This window comes from Xenopus laevis, chromosome 3S (assembly GCF_017654675.1).
Source record: "Xenopus laevis strain J_2021 chromosome 3S, Xenopus_laevis_v10.1, whole genome shotgun sequence".
Taxonomy (NCBI): Eukaryota; Metazoa; Chordata; class Amphibia; order Anura; family Pipidae; genus Xenopus; species Xenopus laevis.
The window spans coordinates 61107205-61132150 of NC_054376.1; the positions used below are offsets into that span (position 1 = coordinate 61107205).

The 24946-nt window shown below is 38.7% G+C and overlaps 1 protein-coding gene across 1 annotated transcript; it reads right to left on the bottom strand.

The window, feature by feature from the left end:
* Positions 1–1201: 1201 nt before the first annotated feature.
* Positions 1202–8735, bottom strand: nr2e3.S (nuclear receptor subfamily 2 group E member 3 S homeolog). Its single transcript, XM_018254573.2, has 8 exons — positions 8654–8735; positions 7205–7355; positions 5824–5927; positions 4841–5089; positions 3932–4113; positions 2492–2732; positions 1492–1597; positions 1202–1365 (listed from the first exon to the last, which is right to left on the bottom strand). The coding sequence occupies exons 1-8, from the start codon at positions 8700–8702 to the stop codon at positions 1233–1235; spliced, it is 1215 nt and encodes a 404-aa protein (XP_018110062.1). The 5' UTR covers positions 8703–8735; the 3' UTR covers positions 1202–1232.
* Between the last annotated feature and the right edge of the window lie 16211 nt (positions 8736–24946).

Consider the following 24946-nt stretch of genomic DNA (forward strand, 5'->3'; position numbering starts at 1 on the left):
TTCATGGGTTCAAGTGCTCTCTTTGTGGTGTAACATGTTGTTAACCTTGTAATGGCAACATTGCAGATATATTGGGATATAGACCTATCACCCTGCTATAGTTCCAGGAATGCTCATGACAGCACTGCTGTGGGCCTTGTAGGCACACTTAGCACTTTGGGAAAGTTTCTTGTGCTGCCATGGCTGAAGGCAAACCAAACTGGGATTTAGGCCCCCTAACTCTTAATTCAACACAGGCTATATGTACATGTGGAAACAAAAACAGAGGCATCAAATCGAAAAAAAACTTTAATTAGAGCCAATGAAAAAATTTAATCTTTAAAGGGAGAAACCCTTCTTGTAGGCAGCCCCTGGGTAATTGCAGACAGAGGGTTTTCCTAAGGGACTGCTGCCTATAAGTGATGATCTTGTTATATAACATCAGGAGATAACTTTGCAGAAACCAACCATCAGACCTGAGGTGGGTGGCCACATTATCAGGTCCAGAAACAAGAAAAGGAGCCAGGGATACACAGGGCAAAGCAACAGTAAGCTCTAGTGAGAATCCTGCATGATTGGCCTGTAGAGGGGCCTGGAGAAATGAGTTTTTTTAGTAGATCGCGTTGATTTAAGAATCCATCCCTGATGTTGCAGTCCCAGCATGCTCTAGGCCTTAATAATATGTTATATGCTGGCAGATATTGTCCACACATATTTGGGTATTCCTTGGCAGTTATTTGTTTAAATGAAATGTAGAATACACTGTGGGAATAGTTTACAAATGTGTTTCTATACATCAGTGATAGCTATACTGGGTATATTTTTGGGATGAGTGATTATTTCTGCTTCTAAACATTAGTAGATGTGTTGTTTCCCTGTTTAGCTCAAGAAATTAAAAAAAAAAGATGATGTATGTTAAACAAGGTGATATACTGTCCCTTTTAAAGATTCTTCTAGATAGCACTTTTTTTAATAGGAGTGTGGGTAAATATAGGAATTGGCTGCACATAAGTACTTTATATTGGTTTGTATACGTGAATTGCATCAGTCTGAGGTTAAACCAAACATGTTCCTTTGTATCAGGATACATAACTCTGTCTCCACAATCTGCAGGAGGTTCCACTTTTGCCTTGATAGGTCCGTGCCACCCTCTATTCTTAGTCCATTTGTGTTAAAGGCTGAGGGTCGTGGACAGTATTTAACTCCTTAAAGTGCTCGTGTATATGTCATTTGTGATTTAAATGTTTATTATTTTAGTTCTTAAACATATCACAAAGCAGTTTTTCCATAGGAGTGTTTCCTATGGTCCGGTGGAAGAAAAGCAGCTCGATACGTTCAGAGGAAATAAATCGCAGTGATGGAGAAAGGAGCAAAAGCTTCCCAAACCTGAAAATAAGGAGACATGTCAGTTAGAAGACTTCTCTTCCCTTTAGCAAACAGTTACCACAGCAATACACCACTTCACCAAGCTGGGTACAAATTGCCAAGAATTCCTCCTCCCCCCTGAGTTACCTAACAGGCTGGGTTGGGTATTGATTCCTTGTGTGCTGGGCCAACATCATCTGAGATTGGTCTTGAAGGTTCTCTATTTGCTCTGGGTCTTTCAGACCTCTTGTTTCTAGAACACAGGGAAGAGATAGGGAAATGATTTTTCATTTAGTGAGACAGGAAAGGATATATTATTGGTTATTTCAATGAATGGAGAAAAAATAAATAGTAGAGTAGTTTTTTTCAGGTGAAATGATTGTGTATTTTGTCTTTTAACAAAGTCATATCTGAACTGAAAACTACCCTGAAATGTAGATGTTTTGCACTGTTAGGCTATATCTAAATGGTCAAACTTGCACGGCCCTGTGTGATGTAGCTGTGGTTAGGTGCTAAGGCAGAGGATAATAATGTTATTTAGTTCAACCCAAATTTAGGAAAATATCTGTCAGTCCAGTTGAATTTTGTAGGTAAATAATTGTATATGAGTCATTCAGCAATATTTAAAGGAGACTGAAAACCTCCATCCATGTGCCTCTCTCCTCGCACCACCTGCTAATCTATAAAGTGTCTGAAAAGCATGTGGCTTCTTGCTCTGCTTCTGGCCTCTTATGCTTGATCAATGATGCAGAGTGCAGGCAACTGAAGTCATGTATGAGCGGCCTCATCTGCAAATAACACCAAAGAGGTATGGGGTGGTGCCTGGCAACTCCACTGCACAACAGTTTATATTTTAAGAAGGTACAATACGAGAGACTCTTCAGACAGCTAATGGTGTACGGACAGAAGCCATCAGAGCCATTTGTTTTCATTCATGAGTATCTACAACAGCAAATGCATATTTACGCTCCCTGACCTTCAAGATGAATGAGCGATCAGATGTATCTAGCAGAGCAAATGGCCATTCTCTCCATTGTTCCCCTTACCTAGTTTTCAGCCTGAGTTCCCCTGCCACTGCTCCAAGTATACAAAATGTGATAGGTCTAAAATAACTTCTTTTTGTACAAGAAAGCGATTTCCTACTTACCAGGTTTAAAGAGCAGAACTGCTTTCAAACAGGCAAATTCTGTAGGGTCGACATTAAGTGACTTAAACCGACTGATTGTTTCTTGAAGGATTCGGATGTCTATGCTGGAGGACACAGATTTTCCATGAACTTGACTAGACAAGTCTGGTACAGAGAGCAGTGGGCAGCTGTCGAGAGGCATAGACCACTGAATGGCACATAGCAGAAATAATTCACTCCATGCTTCCTCCAGAAGGATAACCTGTATCAGGGGAAGATAGAAAAGAATTCTGTAGGAAGCAATCTTTGAATCTGTTGTCTTATGTTAATAGGTGGAATGTCTCGCTTTTTGGCATTTTAACTTCCACTCTGCATGACTGCAAATACACAGTTACCAGTCTAAAGGTGGCCATACACTTGCCGATAAAAGCTGCCGACAGACCGAGTCGGCAGCTTATTGGCCCATGTATGGGGGCCACAGACGGGCTTCCCCGATCGAGATCTGGCCAAAAGTCGACCAGATCTCGATCGGATGGGATTAAAAATCCCGTTGGATCGCGGCCGCATCTGTTCGTTGATGCGGCCCGCGATCCGACCGCCCGTTTGCGTTCGCTAGGATCCGATCGTTGGGCCCTAGGGCTCACGATCGGATCAGCCCGATATTGCCCACCTCAAGGTGGGCATATCGGAGGGAGATCCGCTCGTTTGGCGACATCGCCAAACGAGCGGATCTCTCCATGTATGGGCACCTTAACTTAACTTTATCTCAAAACAAGCACGCAAAATCTGTTCTTAACTGCCATAGTCTGCCATTTATGTTTTGTAATAAATGTTCAATATTAATTTTTGGCATAAGGTATTTTCCCCATCAATTTTTTATTTTTTTAGCTGAAGTTTTACTTTTACATCAGATGGCCAACATCCCCAGTACAGATATTATTCATAGCCCTAAGCTCAAGCAGGTACACATTAAATGTTATTTACAACCAAAAGTGTAGTGTGCAAAGTTAAGTTACACATACGTTATGTGTAACTTATTAATTAACAGACGGCAGTAATACATAGTAATGGATGGAAGCAGTTAGCTCAGGAAGCCCAAATTGATGCCCCTTCCTGATGGTGATGTCATAAAGATTTAGATAGTTGGTGAAGATATAGCTACAGGAATTAAAAGTCCTAGGGGACTGCTGGGAAAACTAGAGAGTCACTACCAGAGTCTATAAAATACCCAGAAAGAAGTAGGCACCACCAGAGTATATATATTATAGGTGCCCCACCAACTAATTTGGAGTGTGCCAGGAAATGGGTACAGTAATGCATACAGTAGAAAGGTATTTTATAAGAGAGCCAGTCTGGAGTTGGTGCATAACAACATCGGATTTAGCTGCACACAAAATCTGATCTAGTGTGGCTTAACAATTTACAGTATGTAATGACATCTATTGTGAAATAAAAACCTACCTGGTCCCGGAATGGAAGATTGGAAAAAACTGGAAGGTTCTTTGCCCATTTTACAGCCATGAAAAGAAGTCTAGCTGAAGTTTCATACATTCCTTCTACACTAGATGTTGGGAACCCTGATATCTGAAAGTCAGTTGGTGTTCGCTCTGGCTCGTTACTTGTAACATCAATGTTCTCATCAGCTGAAAACAGAAAGTTTTATGGAGATATTTTAAAATAGTTTGGATCATATATTCTCTAGCACTGATGGTTTGCCACAGATCACTACACAGATCACTATACATACAGTATATAAACCTCACTATTTTACACACTTATAATCCTTTCCTAATATTCTCTTTAACCCTTCTTAAATCATGTTATGTGTAAGTCTTAAAAGGATTTTAGAAAAGAGGGCACATTTTTAAGACCTTGTGACTAATTCTCCCTCCAAATGTCACCTTCATATCCTAGACAAATCATGTTAGTCAATTGGGTCAAGTCAATCATCATTGTAGGTACTGTATGCACCAAATCCAAGATTCCACTGAGGATTTAGAAGAATCTCAGCAGATTTGGACTTGATTCTGCTAAACACAAAGTCCTTTTCTTTAACTTTCTGGCCAATTTAGTGCAACAATTGATGAAGTTAACAGCTGGAGCAATTTTATTTATTGATCTCAAATTCAAATAAGCAAATTTGGGTTCAGATTCAGTTATGTAATCACCCAAATCTTTGTGGGAGAATATGGAATCAGACCAAATCCAAAAATTATGTATTTTACCAAAAATGATGTGGTTATTGCCAGACAATATAGGTAATCCCCAAACAATGCTACAATTTTTGCTTAACACAATTTAAATATTGAATGCTATTATATGTTCATTTTAAACAAGTTATAGCCTGAAATATTTTCTGCTTGTCTTTACCTTCTTCTGGCTCCAGCTTGGTACATGTCTCTGCAGTCATCAAGCTAGCCATGAAGCGGTGGTTGTGTGGTGGGCTTAGCGTTCCTGATATGGCACTAGGTATTGGGGTTCTGAGAATGTTGCCTTGTGGGTAGGAAGGAGGGGGATCCCGTGTAGTAGCTAAGTGTTCAGAGCAACTATCTGTGTCCAATTCAATACTGTCAAGGCGGATCTGAGCTGTACTACGAGGCTGACGCTCATTCTGGACAGCTACAAAAAACAACAATAGCCTTTATTAACATGCAGAAATTATGAAGTTCAATAGCTACATAGTATGCAATAATGGTCCAGTAGCTGGACAACAATTTGACTTCTGCTACAGTTTCCACAAGATATCTATTTCAAGCCTGACATTGTGCCTAGAAAGATACTATGTTGGCAAAGGTAGGTGATTAAGGCTGCAAGTGACTGGGGATTTGGCACAGACCAAATCAGACATGGACCAATTATTGCAATGGAAAAGACCATTTGGGTAGATACAAATAGGGATACGCCAGTTAGATCATTTTTGCATTTGGCTGAATGCTGTACCAAATCTAAACAAATTTGCATATAAACATCTGAAAAAAATCACCCAAAAGCTTGCATCATGTGAAAAAAACCCCTTCAGCAATCCAGTCTCATGACTTTTACAGTTCTGGTTCAGTACAACTAAAACATTTTGGCATTAAATGCAAATAATTATAGATGAAAATTATACCACCTAAATTGTTGAATTGTTGACATGCCATAGAAGTAAATGGTAAATGTATGGCCACAAAGCAAGTTGATAAACACATTTTTTTAATGCTCCCAGTTCAAAAGTAAAGTTGCATTTCTGTGCAAAAGATATTTATGTATATAACACTAGAGAGACAGCATTGTGTGAAAAGGAGCATGCCCTACTCATATATAGTGTAGAATGTTGCTAATGTGGACATATCATCACATCTACAAACACTTACCATCCTTGTTCATTCCCGTCTGAAGGCATTTCTTTAGTCTGCAGGCTTGGCACTGGTTTCTATGGGCCTTGTCCACTGGGCACAGTCCTGTACTAGCCTGGCACCTGCAATTTAGATATTAGAAGGTTTTTTTTTCTTCATTTTTGTAGAAGTAGATTTAATTCAGTGAGTGCAGTGTTATGAATAAACAAATGAATACTTTCATGATAAAGGTTTCAAAATTTGCAAAGTTTTTTTGTAAACTATTTATATTGAAATTGCAAATAAAAGCACTGGAATTTACTTTATATTCACATTAAGCAAATTCTGTATTTAGAAAAACTAGTGTCACATTAAACTGAATGTTTCCCCTCAGCACACCAAGTGAAAAAACTGGAAATTTCTGTTTGCCTAAAACACACACAGATGACAGAACAGCAGCAAACATTATTGTATATGCAGAATATTCATTTCCTAATGACCTGTCATGAGAATACAAATGAAAACAAGTTTGATGGGCATGATTGCTGTGCAGTGATGTTAGTGTTTTCTATACCTATTTTTGCTACCCTCTGCCTTAATAATAGATATTTAGCTAACACATATACTGATATTAAACTTTAGAACACAGTAACATGGACCAGTGATCCCCAACCATTGGCACATAAGCACCATGTTGTTCACCAAGCTCTTGGATGTTGCTCTCAGTGGCCTCAAAACAGGTGTTGTTTTTGAATTATTACCATGAAGGCAGGTTTTGGTTGCATAAAAGCCAAGTGCACTGCCAAACAGAACCTCCTGTAGGCTGCCAGTCCACATAGGGGCTACCAAATTGTCACAACACTTATTTGACAACCTAAGGACATTTGTCATGCTAGCATTGCTCCCTGACTCCTTTTACATGTGAATGTTGCTTACAGGTTCAAAAGGATGGAGATCCCTGGCATAGACTATACAACGCTAACAAGAACTGTTTACTGTAATTTTTGTCTTCATTAAACAGTATAGGCCTGGTTTTTATCTTATTGTTTATAGAGGACATTCATTCTCTGCATTTAAATGTTAGCAGATGGCAGCTGATATAGTCCATTTCTCTTATGGGACTCAAAGCACTTACAGCAGTTGAGCCAGTGATTATAGGTGCACTATATATTTCAGGACAGCAGGGGTGCAAGGTGTGAACCAGGGTCTTTTGCTTGAGATCCAGAGGCAATTCATCTTTAGGCAAACTCATCAGAAGAGTTACATATTCATGTAATGGAAATAAAGATAAATTGTCTTTAAATCTCCACAGGGCAGAACTTCAAGCCAAAGCATCCAGTGCAAATGTCCATAGTTCCCATGCAATGAAGTGAAACAAGACAGTTCTTGCCAGAAATGGAAAAAATACATGGTGCCTTACCTGTATATGAGCTTCCTGCGAACACTCCTCTTAAAGAAGCCACTACAACCGTTACAGGCAAATATGCCATAATGTTTTCCACTGCTACTGTCACCGCACACTCGGCACAAAAGGTGAGGGCTGGGAGCAGGACCTGGGGCAGGGCTGGGAACTGCAAGGAAAGAAAGCAACTTAAATGTCTCTATCTCAGTGTTGGAGTGACACATTAAAGAGATACTAACACCAGAAATTAAATCATTTTTACATCTATCATAGTATTGGCTTTGTTTGCTACCTATAATTTTGCCATAAAGTATTTGCTCAAAGCTTTTATATTACCCATCGGACTCCCTGTTCTTGTCTATGAGGGGGCTGCAAAATTTGTGCAGCAGTAGCCGGTTAGCATTAGAAACTTTAACTGACAGGCTGAGATGGGACATTCAATTTGAAAATATAAGAAACAGACAAGGAACAGGCAGTACTTTAGTCTGCAAACACCCTTTATTGGTGTATTTTCACTCACGACATGTTTCGGGAGCCAGTCCCTTTTTCAAGCTGAGATGGGACAGTCAGGTTGGCAAAACAGTCAGGTTTTTAATTTACATTCATATTTTAAAAAGTAGTTTTTTTAGTGTCAGTATCACTTTAAGATCATATTTAACTTCTTGTTCTGTATTGTCCTTCTTTAACAGCTTTACAGAGACACTTTATTTCAATGCTGTTTGTTATGGAGTGACATCTGCACAACCTTTATATATTAGTAAGTTAGGTTGAAAAAAGACACACTTCCATCAATCTTGAGCAGTCATTGGTATTCTATAGATTAAAAACATTGGGTAAGTTTGCTCCAGGGTCATAACTCTTATGTTTTCATTAATATACCGAAAATTGAAAGAACTGGGCTAATTGATGATTGGTTGCTATACTGTAGGTAACTGCACTGTTGCATGTTCCCTGTGTAAGTCAGCTAGACTCACAACATCTTTGTAGCTGTTCTCCTAGTGAAGGGAATAATTTGGTTTAATCAAGACTAATTTAAAAAAATAAAGCATTGAACATGGCATCCATTCATGTCCTGGTTTATCTAAAATCAGCCGCAAGTGGGCTATTTGTATTGTGTGTGAGTCCTTAGTAAAACAAAAAAGTAAATGCCTTCCACCAACTGAGAAAAAAAACATCTGGAAAAGTCATGAACATTTATTAGGCAGTTTCCTGAAATTCATAATCTGTTTTCTATTCTAGATTTGTCTTATAGTGTTAATTTCCCTGTTTTATTCCACCTGGAGAAGGCTGCTCTACCAAAAAATCGTCATTTTTCTAGCTGTTATGAAATATCTTTAGTTGTACAGGAGAGCAAGATGGCTGACCTTTTTAATAACCAATTACTCCAAAACGTTGCAGTTTAAATAGGTGTACTTAAACAATACAAAATATAATGTGTATATATAACTGAAAAAAGTATTTTCTTACCTGATTGACTGTCTTCTGTGCTCAGAATAGATCCTGTGGGAGAAGTCATATTGTGCTGATTCCCTTTGGTCTTTCTGTGTGTCTTTAGACTTTTGGCAGTTCAGGTATGCAGATTGTTTGGCAAGTGTCTGTTTTTTAAATGCAGAGATCTTGGTGACCTTTAATTTAACTCCCCAAAGGGAAGTGCTGATGACCAAGGAAAGAATACAAAGGAGCTCTTGCAGAGGTTCAGCAGGATGGAAGAGATGGGCATTAATGGAGAGGTTTATAGTTCTCTTACTCTTTGTCTATGGTCGAGAGTTTTTCTTAGGGCCTGAAGATTAGCTCCTAACGCTGTGTAAGCAGATGCCTCTTGTCATCCTCTTAATCTTTACTGTCTATGAGAAGGTGGCGCAGTCATGTAGACCCATGAAGAATTAACGAGATGAGCACTGAGTGCTTAGCATATGGCTTTCTAACAAGATTCAACTGAATTATGAGCTTCTACTTATCAATATAATTATATATACCGTATATATATATATATATATATATATATATATATATATATATATATATATATATATATATATATATATATATATACAGTATACTGCATATATACTAGCGATGGGGTAACATAGAGGGATACCTTTTTCTGGGGTAAATATGCTTTAGTGCACATTTTATGAATGTAAGGACTTGAATCAGAAATGTAATTAGTTGGTTTCTCCTTACGCTGATATACTGGATTTGTCTGCCACCAAGGCTTTGTGCAAATCTTTGTGTTATATAGGTATTTACCTTGTTTGGATCTAAAATTGGATGTGAATTATATTCTGGGATATCTAGGGTGCTTAATATTCTTTATTTATCTTGCCTCCCGACAACACTTGCATCAAATATCATTTTACCAGATATAATAGACAGAGCTCACACCTAAATGCTATGTAATGTGCTCTCAGAAGCCTCTTCATAAAGGTGAATTTAGCTTTGCCATACCATCATTCAAAAGAGAAAAATTACAATATCTGGAGAAGGGAATTTACTGGCCCAGACCCACATAGCTCGCAGTCTGAGGCTATAAAAAGAGAGGCAAGATAAATGAGGTGCTATGAAAAGAAAAAGCAACTATGATGTCTAGTACATGTTGCCTACAACATATTTCCAATACCCCCACTGTCCACATGAAGCCTGCCAGTGTCCATTTGATATAGCCCTCAACCAAAGCAGGATTCTTACTAGTGATGGGTCTGTTATTTCATGCACCCTCCAAAAGTTGTTTCTATTGGATTTTGCATAAAACTGCCTGTATAGCTGATTTTGCCAATGTCTTTTACTCTAGGCACTTGACTACACTTCTGTGCTAGTATTGCATGAAACAGAAGAATGTTTTGAGCTTTTGTTTTTTCATGGTCGGTCAGGGCTCTTCTATCAAGTTGAGCAGCAAGTTAAAGAAAACAATATAAGAAATTGATTAGGCATTATAGTATCATAGTGCTATTTCTGCTGCATTGACTGGTGAGTGAAGCAAAACAGAGATTTTTCCCTGATAAGCAGATATGTATATGAAGAGTACGCAAAAGTTCTCCAGTTCTCTGCAGTCAGCTTATCTGCAAGTCAGCATGTGTCAACTGAAAGTCTATTGATTTATTTTCACTACAATTTAATTTTGAAATGCCAATACTCACTGCTCGAATGACTGCAATCAACTGCACCTTCCTCGTAACAGTGGTATAGAAAAAACTTGAGTAAATATTGCAGCCCTGCTAATTACCCAGTGAATAATCACTTTAAAGTAAGTCTATTGATTTACACATGGCAGGTGTCTCTATAGGAAAAGTGTGTAACTCTAGGACACTAAGCAAATGTCCTCAGAAACACTGGAGAGGATTACAATGAAAAGAAAATGTCTGTCCTTGAGTAGCCCAACCAAAGTCCTTACAGAATCAAAAAGAAATATGTTTCTTGTCCTAAACCCCTAGGGTGTAACAGATTATTATTCTCCTAAAAATCAAATATTTATATAGCAGTGACATATTCTGCCATGTTTTATAGAGATTATACATCAATCCCTGCCTAGAACATGCCCATGTTTTTACGCAGTATACCAATTATTTTTTATATTACAGGCCATTATTTAAAAGCTCTACATAATATTGTCCTGAAGCATTTACCAGACACAATTATATACAAAAACTTGACATATATCTGTCAGACTCACAATTTGCTTGACATTCTCAACTACTACAAAGTGAGTTCTGTAACACTGGGTCTTTTAGAATATACACTAAGAAAAAGATATCATGAAGCGCGCACATGGCTTTTCAGAGTACCTTGTTTCAAAATAGAACAACTGAATGCACCCGCGCACTCAACTTGTGTCTTTTTATTTCTAATATACTGTACCTAACATATTTTATTTTTTGCAACTGAAGCAATCAATTATTTTTTCTATGTTTTCTCTTTAATCTCTACATTACAGCACTTGCAGAATTTTATGGTGCCTGCCCTTCTGACTCATATAGGGTCATTTATGGCCCCAGTGGATGCAAGAGCGTGCCTGTTAGTGCTTATTTACACCACACTTGCTGATCTAGCTGCTCTGTGTTAAACATTGGGCAATAATGTGACCTGCGCCTCATGCAGCTCCATAGCTTAAATGAAGGTACCTTAGGTGGGGGGGGGGGCACTGATATGCCTCCTGCCTTTATTGAATCAAGTGCTGACTAATTCAGGCAGTATTTGGTCCAAAGTGCAGTACACAGGTCTTTGTGCAGAGACCTGTGGGTAAAGTATAAGAAATGCTTGCTTGTGCCCACTGCATGGGGCATTGTACAGGTATAGGGCCTGTTATCTAGAATACTCAGGACCTGGGGTAATCTGGATAATGGATCTTAATGTAATTTGGATCTTCATATCTTAAGTCTACTTGAAAATAATTTAAACATTAAATAAACCTATTTTGCTGGTTTTGCTTCCAATAAGGATTAATTATATCTTAATTTGGATCAAGATACTGTTTTATCATTACAGAGAAAAATGTAAAAAATTTGGATTATTTTTATAAAATGGAGTCTTTGGGAGACTGCCAACCCGTAATGGATCCCATACCTGTACACGAGACCTATAGCAGTTTACTGCTTTCTTCTTAACTCTGAATTAAGACACACAGATTGACACTTTTACATTTCTTTTCTAAGGGAATATGTTTTGAGGACAACTATTTTTGTTCTGTTTTACCTGTGAAATTATTATTTTACTTTCCTGAAGTTAAGTGTTTTGTATTTTTTTTTATAGCACACATTAGACAATATTAGGTTCACTATTAACAATGTATGTTTAATATACAGTATGCTGGGTTGTCAGATATCCAGGGGCGATCCGTGGGCTGCTGCCGTCTAATGCAGCAAACCCGATGCCGACCCCCTCTCCTGCTCTGCGCTTAAAGTGTCAGAGCAGGTCAAAAAAAAATATAGTGAACCGAAGTTGGAATGGCATTTGTACTTTTTGTTTAGCATGAGCCTTGGCATACTGACATCATGGTAAAAAAAAGGGCATGATGGGGTTAGGGTGAGCATGGCACCATGTTGTGCCAATCCCAGCAATAATAAGTGTTATTAGATTGTACTGGCTCATAAGTATTCTTGAGACTTTGAGTATTAAGCTATTTATCTCTTAATTGGTTTGATCTATTTTATTCAGTGGCATATGGTGTATATTAGGAATATTATTAATTGGGTAGGCAAAATGTATAGTTTATTGTCACTTAAAATAAATACAATTTTCAGTGAAATTATGGTTAAAACATTTTCTTAAAAGATTTATTTTTTACTGTTAAAACACAACCTGCTTTGGAGAACAGATGAACGCAGAACTAATATGGTTTCCTTCTGCGATTCAGAAAGAAAATCTCATTCAAAGTCAGCCATAAATTATGCTAATTACAATAAGATCCTGTTTAATCCATTTCTCGAGAACAAGCCCAAATAAATAAAAACTGTACAAATTAGAGCAAAGCTCAAGAGTCAGCAGATGGTTAAGACTGAAAGGAGGGGCTAAATAAGTGGGTTTCTCCTCCACAGCCTTATATGACCTTCACATTGATCTGTTTACCTCTCGTTGTCACTTACTACGTTCTTATTTGTCATGCCAATTATCTGCTTAATTATGTCTGTATGTGCTACTGTGTCTCAGGGCAGTGGCACACTGGAAGATTTGTTGCCTGCGATTTTTTAGGGTTAGTTCACATGAGGAGATTCGCTGAGATTTTGTCGCCTGGCAACTAATCACCTCATCTTCTGGGTGACAATCTCCCTGAACTGCCTCAGCGTGTCTTCCAATAGGCTATAATGGAAAGTCGCCTGCGCTAAAGCACATGCGGCACTGTGTTTTTCAAAGTCGCCCGAAGTTTCCTCCGTGAGGCAACTACCGAAAACGCAGCGCCAGGCGACAAAATCTCCCCGAATCTCATCATGTAAACTAACCCTTAGATGAGGCTGCAGGCAACAAATCTCCCGAAAATGCCTCTCCCTTGCTGGTAACTAGGAATCGCTGGTGGTATGTCCAGCTGATCACTAAACCCCCTGAAGTTTCCTCTGGAGGTATTTTCAGGCAGTTTAGCGATGAGACCAGCAGAGATTACATTTATTGGCAAAAGAAAGGTATTGTTGCCACAGCCGTGCATAAAAATTGCAGGCAACAAATCTTCCCGTGTGCCACTGCCCTCAAAAGTTTCTAAAATTCCAACATGCATCCACTAAACCCACATGTCAGCAATATGTACATCTACTAACCCTCCCAGACTGACCGCCACCCTTTTGTCTCCTGGACAATAAGCACTTAATCTGTATTGTAACTGTACTTTATATTTGTGTTGTATTTTTGTACTTATTGTAATGACCCCCTGTTTCTTCTTCTAATTTATTCTGCTGTACAGTGAATTGCCCTCAAGGAGCACTATACAAAAAAAATATACATGCCAATATCTACTGGCCAAAGTATTTTGAACAACACGACACAATGAGTGCTGTCTGGCATATTGTGTGTGTCTGCATGCATATATAAATTGTATACATTGTATCAAGTCAACCGCAGTTGTGCTACATTCTTAGATGCACTGGGTACCATGTAACATCGCTAATCCCATCCCTGAAAATGGCAGACTTTGCAAGTTTGTTGGTGCCTTTTTATGTGACCATTATTTCTTCTATAATTTTAGATGAAGCTGTAACATGGTGATGGTTCAAACTCACTGTTGTCTTTGCTTGAAGGTTCTTAGAGGGAGTATGATAGGAGCCAGTACAGATGTAAATCCCATAATCCTCTCATAATACGTTTACACATTGCATTAAAGTGAGACGCAAGCAGAAGTGTTATGAGCAGCAACACCTCCTTACACCACTAGCACTTATCTAGTCACAAATGAACATTAAAGGGACCTTTTTCCCCATTACCCCTGAGGTTTATAAAAAAAAAAATATACAAATACATTACTGTACAGCAATTTCACTGTAACTGACATAAGCATATTTAATCACATTATGTTCTAGAAAAATAAAGTATTTCATGCAAGCTGATATAGTTATTGTGTTGCAGTTAAGGGCTATGGCACATGGGACATTTGGATTAGAGCAGCTTGTAGCTGCAATCAACCTACTTATATTTCATTGACTACTATAGTTATCAAGAGAGCAGCAGGTGATAAAAGGAGGCATACAGAAAAATTCAAACATGTTTACAGTTCTGCAGCTTTCATACATACATGGATTAGAAAATAATAGACAGGTAGATGGAGATTCCTGTCCTGTAGAGCTTACATTCTATCTATACCAAACCTAGTACTCAGTAAACCACACGGTGAACGAATAAATGATAACTATTCAAATGATTGAAGTAATTACTGTATAGCATACACAAGAATAATACATAAACTCAAATTATTAGTGATATTGCATATCAACTGTCTCAACCGACTTCTGAGTGTGCATTATAAGATTAAGGGAGTTATTTATCAAAATCTGAAATTTTCTCACTATTTTCTGAAAACCACTACGACCAAATATGCACGGACTTTCCCCTCCTAGTTATCAATACATTTTCATGAAAAGTTCTTGTGCGGGAAAGGACTCGATAAAATCGTGAAAAAATCTGAATGGTACAATTTTTCCCTGAAAACGGAGAATTTTTTGGATTTGACGCCTGAAACCTGCGACTTTTTCGGATTTTATTCTCGAAACGATGTATTCTTTGAATTATTAAATAAAACCCTGTGTTTATCAGGATATCTGCCATTGACTTCTACATGAACTCTGCAGGTTTGAGAGTACTTATTTATTCAGACTTCCACCACCATTGAGGTTTAACATATCTCAAAAAATTCGAGATTTTTTTTCTATGAAAAAATTGTGCTCCCCTTTAAAATTCCAAGAAAATTCCAAATCTACTTTAAGATCTATTAAAAAGCACTCCACATGTGGCTTCTTATTATTATGTATTATTATTATTGTATTATTGTGTATTAATGGATTCACTTGGTGAATATTATTATGCTTAAAACATGGGCAGAACATAATTACCTATATAACAGTAGAAGAGTAATCTGGGCACCAATCTGTCAATCTGTATAAATAGAGTACACTACTGTATGAACAGCCTGTTCTTGCTATACTTGAGAACTGCCCAAAACAGAAACGGCAGCTTTATAAAAACTAAAAACTACAGTTTTGCCGCAATTAGACAAATAACATGGCAAAAGTTAATAATCACTGTTAATCCATTTGCATTTTCTAAACTATGCTAGCATGAAAATTATTCTGCAATTGTGAAAAAGAATAAATTACTCCCATAATGTGATAATAATAAAACAGATAATATACAAGTACAGTCCAGTCCAGTTTGAAGGGCTTTATGTTTATTCCTAATCGTATTTTGTCATTATTGTTCTAACCTTAATCCCCAAGGCTAACAATCACAGTTAATTAGTTTATAGAAAACAATTTAGAAGGATTTGCATCTGCCTACAAGCAAGGCTATTATATGCCATTGTATCAGGAGGGTGAGAGGTCAGGGGTATAACAGTAGACCGTGTGGAAGCGAGATGTGAGGCAAGATTAAGTGCATTGCCGTATGGTGTCAGTAATACCACCCGTGTCATTCTACATCCTGCAGCTCATCCGCATTAATATCACCTGTCAGGTGAGTGTGACTGAAAGCTCAGAGAATCATGGAATGCTACTTCTATTCCTCTATATTCACATTAAAAAGATGCAACACAAAGATAAACACACACAATTGTACCGTTCATTACACAGTGATACAAACTGCTGCTTAGGCAATGCAATTCAATATTCCTTCAGAGAACCCTTGGAATAGTAAAGCAAATGAAACAACATATTTAGCTTTCCAATTTCAGATTTCCGTTAGACCAACATATAGGTAAAAACATGGATGTAGTTACTTAATCTCATTTCAAAGAGAAATTCACCATTCAACTTTTATTGTGCTGGAGCTATTCTATGCAACTGCCACTTAATCTTTATTTTAGGATTTTCAAATTAGAAGCTCCTTTTATAGTCTTGCCTGCAACTGAAAATATATCTGGTTTAGGGAAGCAGTGATGAAATAAAGCAAAAGACAGATTGACCATGAGGCTTCAATTTGATATTTTTTTCCTTTTTATATTGTCTCTTAATTAGTCATTGCTCATTCTAACCCAAAGCTGCTGCCTGGTTGCTACGGTATTTCAGTCCTAGCAACCAGTTGTTAAAACATATAGGTATGGGACCTGTTATCCATAAGGGTTGGGGCAGACAGGTAGATTCAGGGAGATTTAGTCGCCTGGCGACTAATCGCCTCTTCTGAGGGACGACAATCTCCCCGAACTGCCTTCCGCCTGCTAGAATTAAGAATCGCCTGCGTTAATGCACTCATCGAGCTTCGATTTCCGAAGTCGCCTGAAGTTTCCTTGTGAGGCAACTTTGGAAATCGAACCGCCGCAAGTGCATTAGCGCAGGCGGTACTTCGTTCAAGCAGGCGGAAGGCAGACGGAAGGCAGTTTGAGGAGATTGTCGCCCCGTAGAAGAGACGATTAAATCTGCCCGAACCTGCCTGTCTGCCCCAACCCTAATGCTTGCAATCTGCGATTTTCTGGACAAGGTTTTCCATAATTTGGAGCTCAATTCTTTGTCTCGTAAGGAATCGTTTAAACTGTAATTACACCCAATAGGATTGTTTTGCATCCAAAAAGGATTAATTAGATCTTGCTTTGAATCGCGTACAAGGTATCCGTTTAGTACAAATACTCAAGGCGGAGGATAAAAATAACCCTCCAATTTTTTTAGTAAACCAAACCAAAAATGAAAGGCCATAGCCACTTTGTTGAAAATAAAAATACGATTTTTTAAAATGTATTTCTAAATGAAAAGAGGACACTTTACGTTCCCCATAGTAAACGACACAGAATGTCAGTATGCAGTGTGAAAAAGGGGACCACTGTTTCACTTGATTAGAGCATCCAATAGCTACCTGTTCAGTGGAATGGATGCAAAGGAAGATGCCCATAACTAAGGTCCTGTACAAACTATAAATAAGTGATATTGATCTAAACATCAGCATGTGTAGCTATAAGGATTTTCCTGCCTGGGAAAAACAGAGCGATACCATAAGTATATGACAGGTCTGCTGAAAAAGTTAATGGTAAAATGTCTCTGTAAGCAGAACACAGAGGCCCCTGACCAATATACTGCTGTCTAACCCAGCTCTACCCTCTCCTGTGAAAGGGATTCAAAAGAATACAATGACTCTTTTTAAATAAAAAAAATAAATAGGTATAGAAAATATATTCTCAAATCTATCCTCCTTACTTTGAGCCTCCTAGCACTGTAAAGAGCTGACCTAGATCTCTGACAGCCACCATCTGCAGCAGTCACCATCTTCCTGCCCTCAGCAGATTCCTGATGCTCAGACGGCTGAGGCTGTCAGATCTGTGTCTCTCATCCATCTGATGGGGCTTAGCCACTACCAAATCATTTAGAACATCCAAAGCTGATCAAAGCTACATGGGTCCTTCTCCCCTTCCACACCGACTATTCTCTATGGTGCGGTGTATCGTTCCATGGGAAATGCAGGCAAAAATGAACATCATATAGATATTGTGACACTGTAACATTCCAGTTTGAGACTGTGGCAGCACAACATATGACCAGAATGCAAAAATCTGCCAGTCAAAAGCATTTGATTATTTTAGCAGCTTGTTTACTAGCCACAAATCCCTATTATATTAAACCCGTTACCGTTTGTTTTAGTGCAAAGCAGATTCTGCATCTCATGCCAACCCCACAAAGGCCTGGGATAAAATGCGGAAGAAAGGATTAATCCACCATACATAATTATTTTGTACAGTTTTGCCTGAGTGCAGGGCACCAAAGCAGGAAGTGTCTGTTACTTATGAATTTTAGGCTAAATAAGGTGCATGCCTTTGAAAATGAATTTTCCAATAATATATATAATGCATGCAGAAATAGTGCTGACCTGTGACACATACAAAAATTAAGGTTCATCTGCAACACCTCCTTAGGGCAATGGCACACCAAGAGATTAATTGTCAGCGATAAATCTCTGCTTCTGCAGGTGATGAATCTCCTGTAAAATCTTTCCCATCAGCAATAATATAAATCTCTGGTGGTAAAACCCAGGCGTCATTTCAGTGTCCCTCAAATTGCTTGAAGTTTCTCCAGACCCCCTGCTGCAGTAATTGGGTCTGTCTGCCCTTTCTATAGTTAGACCACTGACTCCAACCCCCTCAACTGCCCACAATTTTTTTGACATGGCTGCAGGCGACAGATCTCCAATTTATTGCTAAATCGCCCAAAGTTGTCTCCCGAGGAAATTTCAGGTGATTTAGCGATACGTTGGACATACTGCCAGCGATTTCAATTACCGTCAATGGAGAGGCATTTTCAGGAGATTTGTTGTCTGCAGCCGCATCAATAAAATCGTAGTCGACAAATCTTCCCATGTGCCACTACCCTTAGTAGTTCACTTTCAAGTCAAGTAAAGTCAAGTCAAGTGGATTTTATTGTCATTTCAGCCATATGCAGTAAATACAGTACATAATAGAAACAAAATGGCGTTCCTCCAGAACCCCTTGGTGCTATACAACAACTCTAGTTGCAAATTGGACAATTCAGTTCCTTATGAATACTGTATATTCAGTTCAGTCCTTGGGAGTTGAGATACCTGATGGCTTTTGGAAATAGACTGTTTCACATTCTGTCAGCGCTCGAATACTGCGGTATCTTTTACAGGATGGCAGGAGGGTAAAGAGATCATGTGCAGGGTGGGTGCTATCTCTGACAATGCTGGTAGCCTTCTGGAGACAGCGGGTGTGGTAAATATCCATAATGGCAGGAAACGAGACCCCAATGATCTTTTCCGCTGTCCTCACCACCCGCTGCAGGATCTTGAGATCTGATACAGAGCAGTTTCCATACCAGGAATTGATGCAGCTGCATAAAAATACAATGAATACAAAAAACACGTTTGCCGTTAGCACATCACAAACCACATTTGTATCCCTCTTTAGTTTTATTTCTTCCATATATAAAATGAAAGTACTGTATTAAAGAGATACGGACACCAGAAATGAAACCTTGTTTTACACCTATCATAATATTACATACAACATAGATGGGAGTTGTCCTAGGCTTCTCATTCAAGAGTTTTTTTTGAGCTTGTAAACTCACAAATTCAAATTTTTCAAGTTTTTCTCAGGATTGTATTCAATCAAGGGTTTTATATTCTATTTTTTTTAAATAAATAGACATTCAATTTTTTTAAATTGTGAGTTTATTTAATGTAGAATAACACTTTCAAACCTCACAAATTACGTTTTTGATAAATAAGCACATTAATGTGTGTGCTTGGTGCACAGCACCACCTAGTGTTATTGACACTGACAGCTCCAAGTCTCAAGTATAAGTCTCAATAATGGTAACATACTTGATTAGTATACTATATTATTGCAAGTTTTCTGTGACCTTCTCTTTGTACCTGTATAATGCATACATCCTGTTCAGGAATGATTTAGTCCCCCTTGCTCTTCAGCGCTTACCATTTCTGTGCCGGAGTTGGTCAGGGCCTCATAGTTATTGCAGATATTGCAATTGTGCTCCCTGCACTGGAAGAGCTTAATTATCGGCCACTCCTCGTAAATTGTGGGCTGCTGCTGCCTGATGAGAGTTTATCAACTCAGCTCATGGCAACAGCACCTCTGATCTGTTAGAGATATTAGAAGTGGAAAATTCGAATATCAATGTTTTTTTCCATTCAACTATCCAATTCTTTTATTGGACACTCGACTATTCAACTTTGATATCGAAGGATTAAAAAAAAAAGTTTTTTCTAAAAATTATTTATTCCCCAACTTTGACCTCCCGAGCTCCATCTCCCACTTAATATTCAAAGTTTTTTAATTCGAACATTCGATTGATCTATATTTAGGCTTCAGTAAATGGTAAAAGGCTCCATGGAATGGTAGGAAACATTGGATTAACAATAAAAACCTACATCTGATGCTATTTTACTTTAAAAGAGGCTGTTGCCCAGGCTCATTTTGTTTTCCTCAACCCAGGCAGAGTGGATAACATTCAAGCAGGACTTTTTGTAAATTGGACAATTCCCTAATTACCTATGACTCATTGATTGTATTCATCTATTGATCACACACCACCTCCCCATCAACAGGAGCACTAACATTATTGTAAGCGCTCCCATAACAACAATGTGCAGGTGGTGTGTGATTCCCACATGTGTATCATAATTTGGAAATCTGTGTTTCCTGGAAGTGTCCAGGATGCCAGGGCCGGGCCAAGGAGTAGGCAGAGTAGGCACGTGCGTATGGCGCAAAGCTCTGTCACCTACCCCATGTCCGGTCACATCTCTCCCCATGTATTCGTGCTTCTGTGCATGCGTACACAGCGCTCGCGCTTCTGCGCACACTCAGTCAGCGCCGAAGCTGGCCCGGCTCTGCAGGGTGCTATTATCCTCCCTCACTCAGCTCCGAATCACCTCTTCACCCAACAAAAAATGCCTGAGGGATGGCTTGTGGGTAAATTATATGTTATATTTTCTACAAAGTATTCATTGATCGGGAGTCCACATCTGATTACTGCCTTAATTAAGCCAAAGGGACTCGCCCCAGTTCACAGGCAATCATATGGACACCTATGGCTAAGCGCCTGAAGGTGCAAAACGCATAAGGTGGGCCATGTGAGGGTCAGTATGTATCTATATTTTAATGTGAATTTAAATAAAATATTTTTTTACTGAAGAAAAAAGCCTTGGGACAGATATCTTTTGATATAAATCTTTTTGCATATTTTCTACAAAGCCATTTCAAAGATTCCTTTAAAGGAATGTGAGTGTATTTTGGCATAGACTAGCTACAATATTGTAATAATAAACGCATTTTGCATCTTGGGACTTGTACTTTACTTCAATTAAGTGATTTTGGCAGGGGTTGTAATTAATGTCACCTGATTGACTTTGAGGCTGGATTTGTGTTAATCAATTAACTAATAAGGAAGGGATGGGGCATGTCTCCTACCAAGTTGTTGATTAAATTGCGCTTACGATGCCTGTAACTCACTGGGGGTGCTCTACTTTATCTCCTTTATTTATAGGCCCATTGGCGCTGGCGAGATGACATCAGCGCGCAATGGCACCAAATTCACCGAATTCAAATAGTATTAAAGGGGCTTTGTAACTCTAATGTTTGCCTGTTGTTAGGTTCATCTCTGAGAGTTCCTGGGTGCTATTCCTGTTTGTTATCTGTATCTGATTCCTGTTTTGACACCTGCCTGCCTGACTAATCTAATATATATATATATTTTTTTTTGTTCCTGAAGACGGCTCCAGCGGTCGAGCCGAAACGTTGAATAAAAGGTTTTCTATTTTTGTATAAAGACCTGTTGGTGCGGTTTTTCTCTCTTGCCTATGACTATTGACACATGTAACCAGCACACAGGCATTGCTTTTTTCAGTTATCCGTGTGCACTGTACTCAAATTTGCTATATATATATATATATATATATATATATATATATATATATATTTAAGTAAATATTGCCCTTTTACATCTCTTGCCTTGAACCCTCATTTCGTGATGGTCTGTGCTACCTCAGAGATCACCTGACCAGAAATACTACAACTCTAAGGGGCACATTTACTAAGCTCGAGTGAATGATTAGAATAAAAAAAACGTAGAATTTCGAAGTTTTTTTTTTGGCTACTTCGACCATCGAATTGGCTACTTCGACCTTCGACTACGACTTCGACTTCGGATTGAACGATTCGAACTAAAAATCGTTCGACTATACGACCATTCGATAGTCGAAGTACTGTCTCTTTAAAAAAAACTTTGACCACCTACTTCGCCACCTAAAACCTACCAAGGTACAATGTTAGCCTATGGGGAAGGTCCCCATAGGCTTTCTAGGCAATTTGGGATTGAAGGAAAATCGTTCATTCGATGGATTTTCATTCAAATAGATGCTCACCTATGCAGAGGAGAGCGCTTTCAATATTTACAAATATACTGTATAGGCAAATAAGATATTTGTCCCATATTACATATTATATTACGTATTATATTGTTCCATATTACTTTTATGTAAAACATAAAAATATTATTCATTTTACAATAAAAAAGTAACTATTAAACCAAAGTGTCTCCAAATATTTCTTTATCATTATTCCTTGTTTTCTCTAAGGCAATCATTTACATTTCTTTTTGGGTTCCTTACAAAATGTAGTAACAAGGCTACAAAGCTCCCAATTAATGCTAGGGGAAAAACGATAACACCCTATATCTCCCTTTATGCCTATAGAAATTAAATAACTGTTACAACCTATCCGCAACGTATATTGGTGTATGTAATCCAAGGAGGTGGTCTCAACATTCATTTCTTTCTTTCTTTTAAAATTCTTTTTATTAAAGTTTCAATAAAATACAATGACTTAACAAGATAAAATACATATGTTTTACATTCATTTCAATATATAGCAGCCCCACCACTAAAGGGCAGAGCTTTACAAAGGGTTTAGTGGGTTACGGACAACCATTTCTCGCATGAGATTCATAATGCACCCCTGTGTTCATGCTGGGCTAGTTAACATAAATTTAAGAAGACAAAAAAAGTTTGGCATTGAGAAGCCCTGTGTACAAAACAAAAAATATAACAATCAATATGGTATACAAATGATACTTGTCAATATATGACAATATGGGCTGTTTGAAAGTATCAACACATATAAGGTTAGTGCTGCCCAGGAATAGTTGCAAGTACAAAGAAAAAAGCAATGCTTTGTGCCTTTAAGGCATACCAGATACCTCTGACTTGCTATTTAAGTACCACAGGTGGAGGAGGTGGTGGAGGAGGAGAAGAAGGAGGAGGTAGTAGTAGGCATTAGCACATATTATGAGTGCTGGGTAGCCAATGTAGGCCATAGGTAGTCAACAATACTTTATAGTACAAAGTAAGAACCAACACTTGTGCCTTTAAGGTGTAACAGATACCTCTGACTTGCTATTTAAGTACCACGGGTGGAGGAGGTGGTGGAGGAGTTGAAGGAGGAGGTGGAAATAGTAGGCATTATCACATATTATGAGTGCTGGGTAGCCAATGTAGGCCATAGGTAGCCAACAATAATCCATAGTGCAAAGTAAGAACCAACACTTTGTGCCTTTAAGGCATACCATACACTTGGGACTTGCTATTTAAGTACCACAGGTGGAGGATGTGAAGGAGGTAGTAGTAGGCATTAGCACATATTGTGAGGGCTGGGTAGCCAATGTGGGCCATAGGTAGCCAACAATACTTCATAGTGCAAAGCACAAGGTATACTTTATTTCACTTGAATGTGTTGACAGTTGCATTAACATAGGCCATTGTTACATGACTGCACATAACATGTAAAACACATACATACGTACTTCCGGGGGGCGTGCCTAAAGAGACGGACGCTCCCGTCTCCAAAACTTTGCGGATTAAACTGCACTAAGCATACATACCTGAGCAGGAACAGCAACGGAATACCGGAGGGCAAACAGGGACCTGAGAACTTTGTCTCCCCCTCATTTTCAGACCCCGGAAGCCAGCACACAGTCCCTAGGCCTCGGACCCAAACTGACCTAACCTGGTTGACCCGCACATAGACACGCTGCAGTCCTCAACCCGACCCTGCTGAAAACCAGGCATTGAAGTGGCAACGTACAGAAAAAGACACAGCTAAGTGCCCCGGTCATGAGAAGGTGTCTAACCACGCACCCGGACCGGCCTTTCAATATGTACTCCCCTGTGCTCTGAACACAGATAGAGACAGGCAGAACAGTGTACCTAAGAACAAAGGGGACAGTTTAATCACTTGGTTAAGGGAAGGCAGCCTGTACAAACAATACTGCATTAAAGGGGACAAATGCATATGTGACACAGCCACATTTTGGATACCCTATAACAGTGATCCCCAACCAGTAGCTCGTGAGCAACATGTTGCTCTCCAACCCCTTGGATGTTGCTCCCAGTGGCTACAAAGCAGGAGCTTATTTTTGAATTCCAGGCTTGGAGGCAAGTTTTGGTTGTATAAAAACCAGGTGCACTGCCATACAGAGCCTCAATGTAGGTTGACAATGCACATGGGGCTACTAAATGGCCAATCACAGCCCTTATTTGGCACCTTGGGAACATTTTTCATGGTAGTGTTGCTCCCCAACTCCTTTTACTTCTGAATGTTGCTCACGGGTTCAAAAGGTTGGGGATCCCTGCCCTATAACATTACCAACATATTAAAATACTAAAGTATTTTGATCACCACTAGAGGGCAGCACATGATGATAATCCAGCTCCAACACCTCACCTAATGGTGCACAATATTTCTAAACCACAGCCTTACAATCTGCTCATTTAAAACAACAACAATCTGGTGATTTGATCAACAAAAACTAATCCCATACACAGCCAGATACTGTAACTCTTTATCAAAAACAATGTAGAAAGAAAAGAAAAACTACACACAACCTCACAAACGTTTATATGGTGTAAAGGAAACCAAAAGAGAAATCCTCACTGGAATTAAGTTCAACTGAAAGAAAAAAACCTTAAACAGGTCCCACATATCAAATTTCTGGAATTCCTACCACGACATGGAAAAGTTTCTAGAACAATCAAATAACATGTCACTAAGCGGAACAAAAACCAAACTGAAAGACAAAAAACAAACACAAGAGGTCACTCAGACAGAAAGTGACTCAGATA